This window comes from Anguilla anguilla, chromosome 10, assembly GCF_013347855.1.
Source record: "Anguilla anguilla isolate fAngAng1 chromosome 10, fAngAng1.pri, whole genome shotgun sequence".
Lineage (NCBI taxonomy): Eukaryota > Metazoa > Chordata > Actinopteri > Anguilliformes > Anguillidae > Anguilla > Anguilla anguilla.
The window spans coordinates 31186381-31201234 of record NC_049210.1 but is presented as its reverse complement, the minus strand read 5'-3'; the positions used below and the strand labels follow the sequence as shown (position 1 = coordinate 31201234).

Genomic DNA, 14854 nt, shown 5'->3' with positions numbered 1-14854 from the left:
CAGTAGGTGAGAGTATAAGCTTTCTAACGATGTATAACATGTCTGATTTGGCTTTTGGAATAGCGTTTTATAGGTCAGCTTAACCGAAAATTTTCTGATCTGCCAATGTCTTCATAAATAAACCGGTAGGCTGCCCTGCGGTCAGCACGCGGGTCGCGAGTTGATATTAAGTCCTTTTTTTAGTTTTTTCTCAATGTCGTCTTTATTATTTGAAATGTGCATTTAGTGTCATTATTCTATCTGTCTCTGTGGCGCTCTGAAATGTGCATTCTCTGCTAAACTGAGCAATGGATTGGAATATGTGTCTGACGTAGTGTTGCACGGTATGCCAAAACTTCAGCACTTTCTGGGTACTTAAAAAAAAAAAAAAACAGAAAAAAAAACACGGTTTCGTATTTGAATTGCCCGATGTTCGGTAGTTCTGTGTCAAATGTAAAAGCCAGGGAAATGTGTCTCCCGCATTACTGATTTAGAGGATGAAAAGTGTAGTTTGTCAGAATTTTCGCTAGATGGCAGTAGCAACTAAGGTTGCCAAGTGAGGTGACCTGCGCTTGTGCATTCACTTCCCTGATACAGCGCAAGCTTTGACTCAGTTCACTTCAGTAGCAATAGGTGTTCCAATTTGGAAATATTTTATTATAGATAGATGCTGTATTGTTATTAAAATATGCTGTTTTTCAATCTATTTAAAGGTGAAAGACCTGTTTTAAAGATTATTTACTTTACAACTGTTTAATTTTTGAAATATTTTTAACATTTTTCTATTGTTCAGTGTTGTAACACTATAGGCCTATGCATATTAATATGTTGAAGAGGCTTCAACTTAAAGGTTGTTAATGAACCAGGTTGTTCATAAACCATGAATTCGAAAATGAGGTCAACCCTTGTGGACATTATGTTTCTGATCTATTAAGGTAATTTCAGTATCGTTAGGTACCGAGTATCGAATTAGCACCGTTTAAGTTTCAAGTATCATTTCAGTATTGAGTATCGTAATACTAAACCTGGTATCAGTATCAAAGTCAAAATTTTGGTATCGTGACAACACTACTGTGACGCCTTTTTTAGTTGCGGCGCAGAAACACTGCAGCTGTGCATGCACGCCGGACCATCTAAGTGTTACGACATGCCATCTAAGTGTTACGACATAGTAAAGGCCTTGACGGGAAGCGGCCAGGACACATCCATGGCGACGTAACTAAGTCATCTGACAGCGTCTCTTAGCTCAAAATTGGCCATAAGTCATCAATATTTCATACGATCATCGTGATATTCAGTAGATATGTTGGGTCAAGGCGTATGATCATGAGGGCAAAGCCATTTTAAAATCGCTCCATAGGGGGTACGCTGCTGCCACTGCTTGGACCCCTTCCAACGCCGCTTGCGGCTTTAATTCTTATTATTTTTCTCCGCTAAAAGTGTCTGAGGCTCAGCAACCATAAGTCCTGGAGCAACCAAATTTGGCAGGTGGGTTTCTATGTACCCCCACTACTCAGGCACTAAAAATCACATACGTCGGCCAGATGGTGGCGCTATAACAAAGGGTTTTGCGTAAAAGGCCATAACTCCCACACCATAAGTCCGATCAACACAAAACTTCATCAACATATGCATGTGAACGTGCTCTATTCCTTTGCCATTGGGACCACCTGTGTCCACCATATTGTTTGCCCGCCATTTTGACTTTTTAGTTGGGGCGTGGCAGTTTTCTCCGCAAAAAAGTCTGAGGCTCAGCAACCATAAGTTGTAGACCAACCAAATTTGGTAGGTGGGTTCCTATGGCACCCCACTACCCAGGCACTAAAAATCACCTATGTCGGCCAGATGGTGGCGCTATAACAAAGGATCATAGTTTAAAAGGTCATAACTCCCACACCGTAAGTCAGATCAACACAAAACTTCATCGACTGATGCATCTGAATGTGCTCTACAACTTTCCTATTGGGAGCACCTATGTCCGCCATATGGTTTGCACACCATTTGGACTTTTTCATTAGGTGGGGTTCGGAAAAGCTGGAGCTCCAAATCCAAACGATTACGACATCGAGTAAACTTCTTTACGGCAAGCGACAACCATGGCGACGCTAGTTTTTATCAGTGAAAGCACGGTCTGACACTGCCACCTAGCGTGCATGCTAGGATAGGCGACCAAAAGTTTTTCAGTAAAAGCTTTCTGAGAGGATGAATAATTACTTTTCTTTGGCATGGATCCATTTGAAAACAGTATCGGGTGAGTTCGTTTAGTCTTTGAATCTGTCATTATGGTGAGAAATAGCTAAACCATTGTATTGATAGGTTCTGAGTTTCTGTGCACACGCGCGAAAACACGCTGGTATAATGAAACAATGACGGTAGCCTAATACATATATAGTCCGCTTCGTTCCGTTGCTACCATAACATAACAGACTATCTTGTGTCTACAGCTGCAGTTTCTCGCTACAATTTCAAACATTGAATATTCACAAAAGACGCAATTTATGCTGTACTTTGCCAATGTCTAAATAAATAATACGCTCCGGTAAAGCTTTGAGAGGATGAATAATTACTTTTCTTTGGCATGGATCCATTTGAAGACAGTATCGGGTGAGTTCGTTAAGTCTTTAAATCTGTCATTATGCTGAGAAATAGCTAAACCATTTCATTGATAGGTTCCGAGTTTCTGTGCAAACGCGCGAAAACACGCTGGTATAATGAAACAATGACGGTAGCCTAATACATATATGGTCCGCTTCGTTCCGTTGCTACCATAACATAACGACCTACAGCTGCAGTTTCTCGCTGCAATTACTAATATTGAATAAAAACAAAAGACGCATTTTACGCTGTAGTCTGCCAATGTCTAAAATAATACGGTCCATTTGAAGACAACATCGGGTGAGTTCGTTTAGTCTTTAAATCCGTCATTGTGCTGAGAAATCGTATTCTCAATTTAATTTCTAAATTGACTGTAAGCTTAGGGTTGTAACTAGGTAGTTGTTCCGTAGGTGACTTAGTCTTAACTCGTCTTAACTATTGCTTGAATGTTCTCATAGACTGCGTTGTTGCTGTTCTTGTTTGTGTTAGCGTTAATCAGTTTAACCAACTGGGTCCAAGTTGAACTATGCGGATGTTTCCTGCACTTGGAACGGTATTTCTCTCTAGGGTTTTCGGCACACTAATTCCTGGTTATGGTTATACATTTTGTTGTACGTCGCTCTGGATAAGAGCGTCTGCCAAATGCCTGTAATGTAATGTAATGTAATGTAATGCAATATTCCGTAGCAACAAGATAAACCCGACATTAGCCCTAAAATATGCCAATACAGCAGTGAAAAGGCTGCTCACTGAATAACGAAATAAACGAGACAATTAAAAACAAAAATTATACCATGTCATTCTACAGTCAATATCTGGGACTAAACATTTAATAAATATACAATCTTACCATCGGTTTTACGCGTAGAGATGTCCCTTTTGCGAATGAGTGGTTATATATTGTCTTGGATAATCCGTTTGTGAAATGTCGGATATTTTCAAAAATAGCTGTGCGTAATACCACACCTGTTGCTTACGGCGTTGTCGTTCTTCTTAGTCCAATTTGGCTTGATTGACAATTCATTTATTCAGTAGGTGAGAGTATAAGCTTTCTAACGATGTATAACATGTCTGATTTGGCTTTTGGAATAGCGTTTTATAGGTCAGCTTAACCGAAAATTTTCTGATCTGCCAATGTCTACATAAATAAACCGGTAGGCTGCTCTGCGGTCAGCACGCGGGTCGCGAGTTGATATTAAGTCCTTTTTTTTAGTTTTTTCTCAATGTCGTCTTTATTATTTGAAATGTGCATTTAGTGTCATTATTCTATCTGTCTCTGTGGCGCTCTGAAATGTGCATTCTCTGTTAAACTGAGCAATGGATTGGAATATGTGTCTGACGTAGTGTTGCACGGTATGCCAAAACTTCAGCACTTTCTGGGTACTTAAAAAAAAAATAAAAACAGAAAAAAAAAACGGTTTCGTATTTGAATTTCCCGATGTTCGGTAGTTCTGTGTCAAATGTAAAAGCCAGGGAAATGTGTCTCCCGCATTACTGATTTAGAGGATGAAAAGTGTAGTTTGTCAGAATCTTCGCTAGATGGAAGTAGCAACTAAGGTTGCCAAGTGAGGTGACCTGCGCTTGTGCATTCACTTTCCTGATACAGCGCAAGCTTTGACTCAGTTCACTTCAGTAGCAATAAGTGTTCCAATTTGGAAATATTTTATTATAGATAGATGCTGTATTGCTATTAAAATATGCTGTTTTTCAATCTATTTAAAGGTGAAAGACCTGTTTTAAAAATTATTTCCTTTACAACTGTTTAATTTTTGAAATATTTTTAACATTTTTCTATTGTTCAGTGTTGTAACACTATAGGCCTATACATATTAATATGTTGAAGAGGCTTCAACTTAAAGGTTGTTAATGAACCAGGTTGTTCATAAACCATGAATTCGAAAATGAGGTCAACCCTTGTGGACATTACGTTTCTGATCTATTAAGGTAATTTCAGTATCGTTAGGTACCGAGTATCTAATTAGCATCGTTTAAGTTTCAAATATCATTTCAGTATTGAGTATCGTAATACTAAACCTTGTATCACTATCAAAGTCAAAATTTTGGTATCGTGACAACACTAGTGTGACGCCTTTTTTAGTTGCGGCGCAGAAACGCTGCAGCTGTGCATGCACACCGGACCATCTAAGTGTTACGACATGCCATCAAATGTTACGACATAGTAAAGGCCTTGACGGGAAGCGGCCAGGACACATCCATGGCGACGTAACTAAGTCATCCGACAGCGTCTCTTAGCTCAAAATTGGCCATGAGTCATCAATATTTCATACGATCATCATGATATTCAGTAGATATGTTGGGTGAAGGCGTATGATCGTGAGGACAAAGCCATTTTAAAATCGCTCCATAGGGGGCGCGATGCTGCCAATGCTTGGACCCCTTCCAACGCCGCTTGCGGCTTTAATTACATTTTGGATATCTACAAATGTGTTTGACTAGTCATAATTACAGTGTGACCAGTTAGAATGATAATTCAAGTAGGCTTGTACTGTGCATGTCTTCGTTGTTTGAGGGCAAAACATTGAGCTCATTAAAGTGAATGGGGAATATCACTTTTGAAGGCAAAATAAAACTTCCCCGATGGTATTAAAATATGCACTTTAATAAATATTTCCCAATGACTTCTGGACCGAAACAACCATTGTTTAAGAAACTGCTCCACATAATGAAATGATGATCACAAAAAAATGGACAGATGAGGTTTTCTTCGGTTGTTAAATCACCTTGGATTTCTACATTGAAATCAATGGGCAGCAAACTCTTTCGCCATCAACAGTTCTGAACATGCTCAGTAGAGTATTTATATAAATCAAAGGTAAGTTTTGCTTTTTAATTTCTTGCATTTTGTAAAAATTTTATACAGTTCTTATTTCAATTTTAAATATGGTACATATTAATAGCTTTATAAGAAAAACTAACTCTTGGTCAAATGCTGTACAGTACATTCAAAAGTCACACCAAAACATTTTGCTACATAACATAACACAACACAACACAACACAACACAACACAACATAACATAACATAACATAACATAATCAGGAGAATGGCCATTCAGCCCAACAATTCCTTCCATTTTCCTGACTAAATTGTACTTAGTGCTCTGATTACCAACAGACTAGATAGTATCTAAAACTGCATCAAGCCTGGTCTTGAAAATTCCCCCAGTTTCTGCCTCTACTACATGACCTGGCTAGCTATTCCACACATTGACCCCTCTCTGCATGAAAAAATTCTTCCTGATGTCTGTATGGCATTTACCTTTTGCTAATATCCATTTATGTCCCCTAGTTCTACTAACAGAACTCAACCGGAAATAATCTCTAGTAGATCACTTTGTTGATACCCTTTATGAATTCTCAATCAAATCACCTCTAAGTCTCCTTTTACTAGGCTTGAAGATATGTGAAAGTGCAATTATAAAACAAATGCATCACAGTTTACTTTTATAAGCCACAAAATGGACACAAATCTGGACAAAACACGTTTCACTGCTTAGGATACGCGGGTATAGATACTGGATGGATGGATGATCAGTAATGCAGACATCATTTATTAGGTTCCACCTCCAGGGGGTGACTATGATCACTAAAACCAGGTTATACAGAATTGAATGAATGGGCTACACAGTGTTAGGCTACTCTACCAAAGTGAAATACCCCTTCAAACAATTATTTATTTTCTGTATAACATGTTTAAGCTTATCTTGCCCACTCTGGAATTGTTTTACTAATTTTAAGCCAAGATGGGTATTCTTCTGTGGAGACTAGCTGTTGAATAATTTCAAAAACGACAGATCACAAAAATATTGGTATTACATCGTTATGGGCAGATACTGAATGTTACTGTGCTCAGATCGAAGCGGGAAACAAAAAACCTGGATCGGGACTTCCCTACAAATGATGCTATTTCAGTTAATAGAATATATCCAAAAACACAATTACCCCAACTAGCTCATTAAGCAGATATATACCTATAATTTCTGTGTCCGACAAAACTAATTTCTAAAAACACCTTTTGTTGTCATTTAATATGTAATCCCTTTGTGATGTTGTTCCCCACCTCAAATACTTAGTATGACAAAAAGGTAAGTTTGTAATCTTGAAAAACACCGATGTCTGGAAAAGGGATAGGTGCTTTGGGTTCTCGGAAAAATAAAAAATAAAAAAACTTACCCAAACAAAAATACATCCAGTCCAAATATAGTAATAGAAGGTTTATTTTCTCAGTCGACATCCGTTGCGCTGCTGTTATGAATAAATTATGTCCAGTAATATAGGATATGTAGAAGCAGACTTGTGCTGAATCACTGTTTCATTTAGACACACTTGATGCAATATTCTTTTAAAAAAATCCCTTGCCACCATCCCCTCCTCTTCGAAGGACAACTTTATTTTTATATACAATTATAATTTACAAAATGATGTGCAGAGGCCTCAGACAGAAAGGTATAACAAAAACTGAAGTTAGCAAACGAAATTATGAAACTGATGAAACAACACAAAAAAAAGAAAAGGAAAAAAAAGAAGAAAAGTAAATTAATATTGGAGGGGGGTGGGGGCACAATCACAGACAGACATACACAGACTGAACAACCAGAAAAGACAGACATAGATAGACATGGAAAGGACACACATTGAAGGGGAAACGGGGAAGTGGTAAAAGAAAAAATGTGTATGTGATAAAAGGTAAAAGGTGTTTGTGCATGAATAAGTGTGTAGTGCTAGGTTAGGCTAGGTTAAAAAACAATTATATGACTGGTGGTATGCATACTGGAGCTAGTTGGTACTCAGGCAAAAGGGTTTTATGAATTTAAGGAAATGAGGTCCAGATATGTTCAAATTCTGCTACTTAGTTTTTGAGTGTGGCTATTCTGAGGAATGCGCTGTTCTATGATGCTCTCAAATGCTGCAGGTATATGTAAAATATGCACATATTTATGTCTGACAAAAGTAAACTCCTCCCAATACTGGGTCAGAGTTCTTCCACTGAACAGTAATTTCAATTGAGGCCATGAAATAATCTTTCACAATGTTTTCAAAAATTAAGTAACTTTAAAAAATTCCCATTACAGCCCACTGCAGACCCTGGAGGAGGACTTTTCAATGTGTATCTTGCTGAAGTCGCATTGGTAGTTCATCCAGGGAGCACAGTCGGTACTGAGCGGGAACCTCTGTTTGGCTAGTTCCATCGCTCCTGTCAATCAGGTATCCGTGGATGCCCAAGGACTGTGCAGTGCGGTAGTCATTGATATAATGGTCCCCAACGTGTGCCACACTTGTAGCTGTCACCCCACATCTCTGCAGTGCCTGCCGAAAGATTGCTGGGTCAGGCTTGGCCACCCCTGCCATCTCAGAGGTCAACAGGAAGCTGAAATAAGACAGGAGTCCGCAGCCACGCAAAATCCCTTCTAGGCGGTTGTCGAAGTTGGACACGACGCCAAGCTGCAAGCCTAAGGACACACAGCCCCGCAGAGCCTTCTCTGAGTCTGGGAACACCTAAATGAAAGAACAGTCATTACAGTTGTAGTCTATTTTCCCTATCAATCAGTGTGACCATGCCACCTAACTTGCCATGCACTACTGATAATTAAAAAATTGATTCAATTATGATTCTATAACACATGCAACGCTGAACCCATGATGAAAGATTTCCCACTGAAATTAGGGGTGGAATACACCATTTGTCAGGCTTGGATCCACCCCCCCCAAGTCTCAATCATCAGTTTAGACTGTTAAACATGCCACAAATTACCTGCAGGGCCGCAAAATTCTGCATCGCCGCATGTTTTAAATTTAGCAGGGTATTTACTAAGACTGGTTATGTAATTGCCAGTATTTAAGATGCGTATTGGTGCCCGGATCCATGGATGCAATGGATAGGCACTGTCGCCTTTAAATGTGCAAAGAGTTTTTTAAAGTTTTAAAGTTGTTTAATTACATACCCCAATAACAATCTCTCAACATCTCTAACAGGTGACTGTTCCTAAAGATGGAGGAGTCATGTGTGCACCCCAGGTATTTGTAAACACATTTGTGATGATGTTCTAGTAGTCCAAAGAAAACCAAAGAACTATGTCTTGGAGGAATCACCACTGATGCCATCAACATAAAAGGGCAACAAGTAGAGCAGGTCTCTAGTTTTAAATACCTGGGTACCGTCCTGGATGAGAAACTTACCTTCACTGAGAATTGTGACTCTACAAAAAAAGCCAGACAGCGGATTGTCCTTCTTAGGAGACCCCGGAAATTTAATGTTGCTACCCCTACATTGGTCTTGGTGTACAGATCTCATTAAAAGTGCAATGACCTTTAATATAGTGTCCTGGTACGGAAATCTCACTGTGTGCAATAAATCAAAACTAGCACAAATAATAAACCAAGCCAGTAAAATAATTGGCATTAAGCAAGCACCACTGCAACACCTATATGGTCTTGCCATGAAAAGGAAAGCCCTACATATCGTGGGTGACTGCTCCCATCCACTTCACTTGTCATTCCAAAAACTACCCTCTGGTAGGAGACTAAGGGTCCCAAGGGCAAGGAAAAATGTCTACAGAAAATAATTTGTCCCCTCTGCAATCACTATCCTCAATAATGGACCAACCAAAGACTTGGGCATGTGGATGTAGCTTTGAAGGACTTGAAGGACATTATAGTGACCTTATTTTTGTCCAATGTTTGCTGTTATGTTTTTTAATCTGTGTATACCTTTGTCTGTGTCACTTGCAATGAGCATTGAGCTGAAGGAAATTTTTTATTTTATTTTATATTTAATGGACAATAAAGTTTTCTATTCTGTTCTATTCTAGTCACACACAACATGGATACTGTCAGAATGCGTGTGGTTTCTGTCTTTGTACACATGCTCTTTTGCTAATAGGGGTATCAGTTGAACATGTGTCCAATCAGTTGAATCTAGCATATTTGGGAAATTAGCGATGGTAATAAATCGCCATTTGGTTTCTCTCAATTGTTCGGAAATGTAATGTCTTGCAGTTGTCCAATCACCTTTGGTATGCAGTTTTTATGCACATTGTATGTTGCTTTGGATAAAAGCGTCTGCCAAATAAATGTAATGCAATGTGGCGACTGTGTGCTGGAATGAGCCAGAAGCCAGGAAATGCAGCATGGAAAGGAGTTTTGTCACTACAGGGAAGGCATGGCTTTGTATTGCTGTTGGGTCCAGAACATTTCCAGCTAATTCAGTAACTAAAACATCATGGCACGACTTGGGAGCCTGAAAGTTGTTCTCACATTCTCCTCCAACATGCCAAAAAGCTTTTGCAAACACACTCTACCACGCTGACGATGTCTCCTCCTACGAATGGCCATACCGATCATGTTTCAGAAATGAACACCTGCCGTTAAATAACAGACGCAATTACCTTTGCCACAACGGCCACCAGGTACCATAATAAATCAGCGTTAGTGGGTCATATGCATACATTTCCATTCTTTCCTCCCATATTTTAGTGGTCCAACATCAGAAATCCCTAAAATACATATGCATTAACCCAAAGACACTCATTTTAGGGATGCTGCTTTTCTATCATTTTACCAGCGCAAATCTCCCATGCACCACCTTAGTAAATATGGACAAATGCTATTTTCTCATTGGCGTCTATAAAAGCCACACAAATCCTTACTAAATATAGCCTTTAATTGGAACGGACACAACTAAGCTTAGAGTTGCGTGTGCTAGACAAATAATACGGCATAGAACATTTCAAATAAGGTGTTCCGTTTCACTGTATAGTCATTATCCCTCTTTTGAGTGTGTCATAATCATCATACACATGGCCTTCCTTACCTCCCAGTTCTCTGGCCCACTGAAGCCATGGTAGAGATTTTGAGCCAATCTCTCAAGCAGGACTTGGTCCCTCACCCCACACTGGGAGAAGGTGTTCTGTACCACCCTTGCCCACCAGGCCTGCCCGCCAAGTCCCTGAGCCATTCCATAGTTTGGGTAGAGGCAAGAATGTTGGCGATAGGCACGGCGGAAGGCAGCTTCAATCTCAGCGGCAGGGACAGCGAGCCCCACCCGCCTTGCTTCCTGGCAGTACTGCTCCCCCACAGACTTCCGGACGCGCAATAGGGTGTCCTTCACATCCCACAGCACCCACCGCAACCTCCCATACATAGCACCTGTCATGGTAAGTTCACAAGGACAAGAGGTGTTTAATGATCTCATTCATCTATTGATATTTTATCTAAATGTCTTGATGAACATGAAAATGACAGCTGAAGCTGTTCCTGTATCCCTATGAAACATTTCACTGTTGTCTAATCTACAGTCAAACCAGTGCTGGTGTATTCAGCTACTTAGCTCCCTGGCACAGGGCAACTAAGGGCAAAATAAAATTTTTAAAAATAATTTATTGCCTTGAATTTATTAATAATGTCATATTTTCTTACTTGACTGCCATATGGTTGTGGTTAGCCAGCCTGGTTTCGAGGGGGTTCCTACTACTTTAAAACTATTGCTTTTGCAACTGTATCATACTTCTGGGAACTCATTTATATTCCTGAAATCCATTCACTATCATTTCATATGCAAACTCCACATAGTATCGTTTCATGATTAAGCATGAGTATTGTTTGTCTGCCAGTGAGCACAAGACCAAATGCAGATGGTATCTAACTGGAGGAATGGAAATTTAAGTTGACAGATGTTTTCACATAAACAGACTAGGTTAGCTCGATTTCGCTCATTTTTTACCTTGTTGTAACCTGCCTATGTCCTAGCCGGCTAGAAAACTATCACATTTCAACCAAATCTAGCTGGTCTATCACAAATGTATAGACTGTATTATGTTATACCATCTAGATGTTCAGTTAACCGGCTAGATTTGATTGCAATGTGAAAGTGTTAGCCAGCTTCCATATCAAGGCCATATGAAAGTAAAACCTGAACTGAATCAGGGTTAAACTGAGCTAACCTATTCCTTTATGTCAAAACATGTCAACCTAGATTTCCACCCCTTTTGACGTCTAGACTGCATCTATATTCGGGCTTGTGCTCACTGGGCTACCTTCTTTAAAAGCAAGAGCATTAATGGCCATTTAACAAGCAGGTGTTCATAACTTCATTCCCTAATACAATATCATTCAAATTATATCACAATGTTTAGCAGAAGTCACAAACGAGGAGCCATCTGCATTTCATGATGGCAGGTTTATTGATTTTCTTAAGTGTCAACAGCTGACCACTGTGGCGTTTCTACTATTTAACTACTTTTTTACTAGGCTACTGTAGCTCACATTAGCTGCAAACGCAATGTTTCTAAATTAATGTTAGCTAGCCCTATTCTCTACCGACATATAAACAATTTGTACGTCTGTCATGTTTACAGTACCCCATTAAAAACTCATCCATTTAAAAACATGACAAACACTTTCATAAGCAGTACATGAAAAAGTATGTTTATGCACGGGCCCTTAATTGCATTCGAGACACTTGTTAAACACTGATTTATCTGATAATAAACATGTTTTCACCTTATAAAAATGGCAAGTTACTCACACATACAAACCACTGTCTATAAGTCATTAACTCAAACTGGCTAAATCTAGGCCTGCCATTAAAAGTACTGATATCAAAATTATCAAGTTACAAGAAACAATATTGGCTATCTTAACCCAAACAAAGTAAACAAGCTGTATTCCAAAGCAATGCTACCCAATGTTTCCTAAATAGCTTCAAGTAACTTGGCCCTGTGTGTACAAGCATACATGGGGAAAACATGTGTGGATAGGTTTGCAAGAGTCAAGATTGATTTAATAGACCTGAATATGTAAAGAAAAATGTATCTGTATGTGTATTTATCCGCCCGGCCTTTCTGTAACGTGAATGATTGTATGTTTCTTGGTATATATGTGTTTGGACATGTGAATGTTGCATGCAGCTAGGGACATGCCCCCATGGGGATAATGAAGTATTTATATATGTGTGAGTATGTACAGTATTTATTTCACAATCAGCATTAATTTGAAGTTTCAAATATACAAGAACTTGCACATTTAGCTAAATGAACTTGACAACCAAGTATTCACATATCCTTTAAAGAGGAATATGCTTTCTGTAGGTATTGACCAGGAGTTTTATACATTCATAAAAATGTCTTGCATGAAGCAATTTTCGTTATTTGACACTTTGGTGTGACACTAGTTTGAATGACCACATTGTCTTCAGATAGTAAGATTAAAAACACACGGTCAATAGTCACTTTAAACAATTTAGGAAATATTTGGTAGCAACGCTTTGGAGAATACAGCTTTTTTTAACTTGTGTGAGGTAAGATAGCCAATATTGTTTTTTATAACTTGGCGTAATTTTGATATCATTATTGGCAGGCGTAGATTATTTCTCTTCAATAATATGTAGTTGCACGAGACCACTAAGAGGATACAACGGGAAGCTCCAAACTGAGCGTATTACACTCTTTAAGAGTACACTTGAGCAACCCCTCAACCGAGTTGCTCGCTGTGCGAACGCAGAGTTAGGACACTCAACCTCAGCTGCCTAGCAGCATTAAAAACAGCTAGCGCTAATTAAATGTACACTAGCCGACTGCAATACAGCTAGTTGTCTGCTGTGGCTGATAGCTGAAGGTAGGCAGGACAGCCAAAAATATATTTCAGGAAATAAACATGAATATTGTTTAACCTTAAATAAACATAACGTGGACGATGTTCTTAAATGCAATTTTAGTGCGACAGACATTTTTGTGCATTTTATTCCATCAATGATGAGTAGCGCGCGGTTCGCTTATGCTAGCCACATAAAATTGCGATCAATAACGGCTAACAACACACTAGCACTTCCTGTAAATTTGATCACCAGTGCACTGAATTTAAAAGTCAACAAACTACAATTTGTATGAGAAAAGTATTGTCGAGCTCACGGGCACACACTGCTGTCAACGTTCTAAAGCTCCATTTTGCCCTCCCCTACTGTAGAGGTTATGTCAGCTAACGTGTGTCAGTGCAAATAAGTTAATCTATTGGTAATAATATAAATTCAATATCAATATCTAGCAATAGCTAGCTATATGTGCTATACCTGACGTCGACTCAGCTGCAGTTTTCACGACTGGGAGTTGGTTATTTTGCTAGCCGAGCAAGTAAAATAACCTCTCAAATACGCTCTACGCTTGCAAGATCCGTTGCTGGCAACAATTGGAGACTTCCGGTTAGAGGATTTCAAACTAAAAACTCGATAAATGCAATGATTTCTTAAGAGCGATACAGTTGGATATAATTACACATTGTATACTCATATTTAAACCCACACCTTTAACGTTATGCAATCCTTTCTGGAAAATCACGTTCCCAGCAATTGCTGGTGCTCAAGTGCAGCCCGGCCATGCATTGCTATACACTGTCAGTTCAGTACTGACTCATTTGCATACCAGATTACTGCTAAAACTAAAAATTGTTACCAAATGAATGGGGGTAAACATTTACTCTACAGACCCATACCTATAACATTATGTAGTCATTTCTGTGAAATCATGTTCCTAGCAATTGTTGCTGGTGTTTTAGTGTAGCCCGGCCATGCATTTCTATACACTGTCAGTTAAGTAAGCTTGCTGTGGGGAAGGCGGAGCTTGCTGTAGCTGCTGGCATGTAATTGGTGTTTGAGCATAGCTTAGAACTTTGCATCACCAAGGCAACATCTGCTTATCCACTCTGTCCTGCATCCTCTGCCATTAAGTATCTGAGGCCTCTCCCATTGAGATTTTCCCCACTTCTCTGGTGTGGCTCTGCTGGTGTGTCCTATAGCAGGGCGCAGTAGCTCTACTAAATGGCTTCTGGAAATTTCCGAGCTCTATGAATACATAACATTTGTGCAGTTTGCTGGGAGACTGGGCATCTGCTAAATTAGTCATGTTAACATTTAGAACAGATCTCCAGTCCAGAAACAAAATGTGGAAGAAGTCATTTTGTTCCCTGCAAGACACAAGATGAAATGATCAATGAGCGTTTGAGTTCATTGAGTAAAAATGGGACCAGGGTCTTCTCTGCTGCGATTCAGTCAGGAAATGGACTTTTCCACTGACGGGCCATTTCAGAATAAGTCGGCTGTGGAAATTAGATGGTTGTTTTCAGACAACCAGTGCAGAAGGCGTTGGAGGACCTTTGATAAATGTGTTCCACTAACACAGCACTGCCGGTTCTACAAGGTTTTGGAATCCAGGGGCTGAACTCTCAAACTGACGGCTGTGTTGAAAGCAGTTCTGAAAGAAAGACATTGTCGC

General features: G+C 39.4%; 1 protein-coding gene across 3 annotated transcripts; it reads right to left on the bottom strand.

The window, feature by feature from the left end:
- Nucleotides 1–6793: 6793 nt before the first annotated feature.
- Nucleotides 6794–13790, bottom strand: hdhd3 (haloacid dehalogenase-like hydrolase domain containing 3). 3 transcript variants are annotated; one of them, XM_035380446.1, is made up of 3 exons: nt 13657–13790; nt 10405–10739; nt 6794–8090 (listed from the first exon to the last, which is right to left on the bottom strand). In XM_035380446.1, exons 2-3 carry the CDS (start codon nt 10732–10734, stop codon nt 7695–7697), a joined length of 726 nt encoding a protein of 241 aa, XP_035236337.1. In that variant the 5' UTR covers nt 10735–10739; nt 13657–13790; the 3' UTR covers nt 6794–7694. The 3 variants fall into 3 exon arrangements, with proteins under 3 accessions (XP_035236337.1, XP_035236340.1, XP_035236338.1); XM_035380449.1 differs by lacking the exon at nt 13657–13790 and adding an exon at nt 13499–13642; XM_035380447.1 differs by lacking the exon at nt 13657–13790 and adding an exon at nt 11010–12146.
- Nucleotides 13791–14854: the final 1064 nt, after the last annotated feature.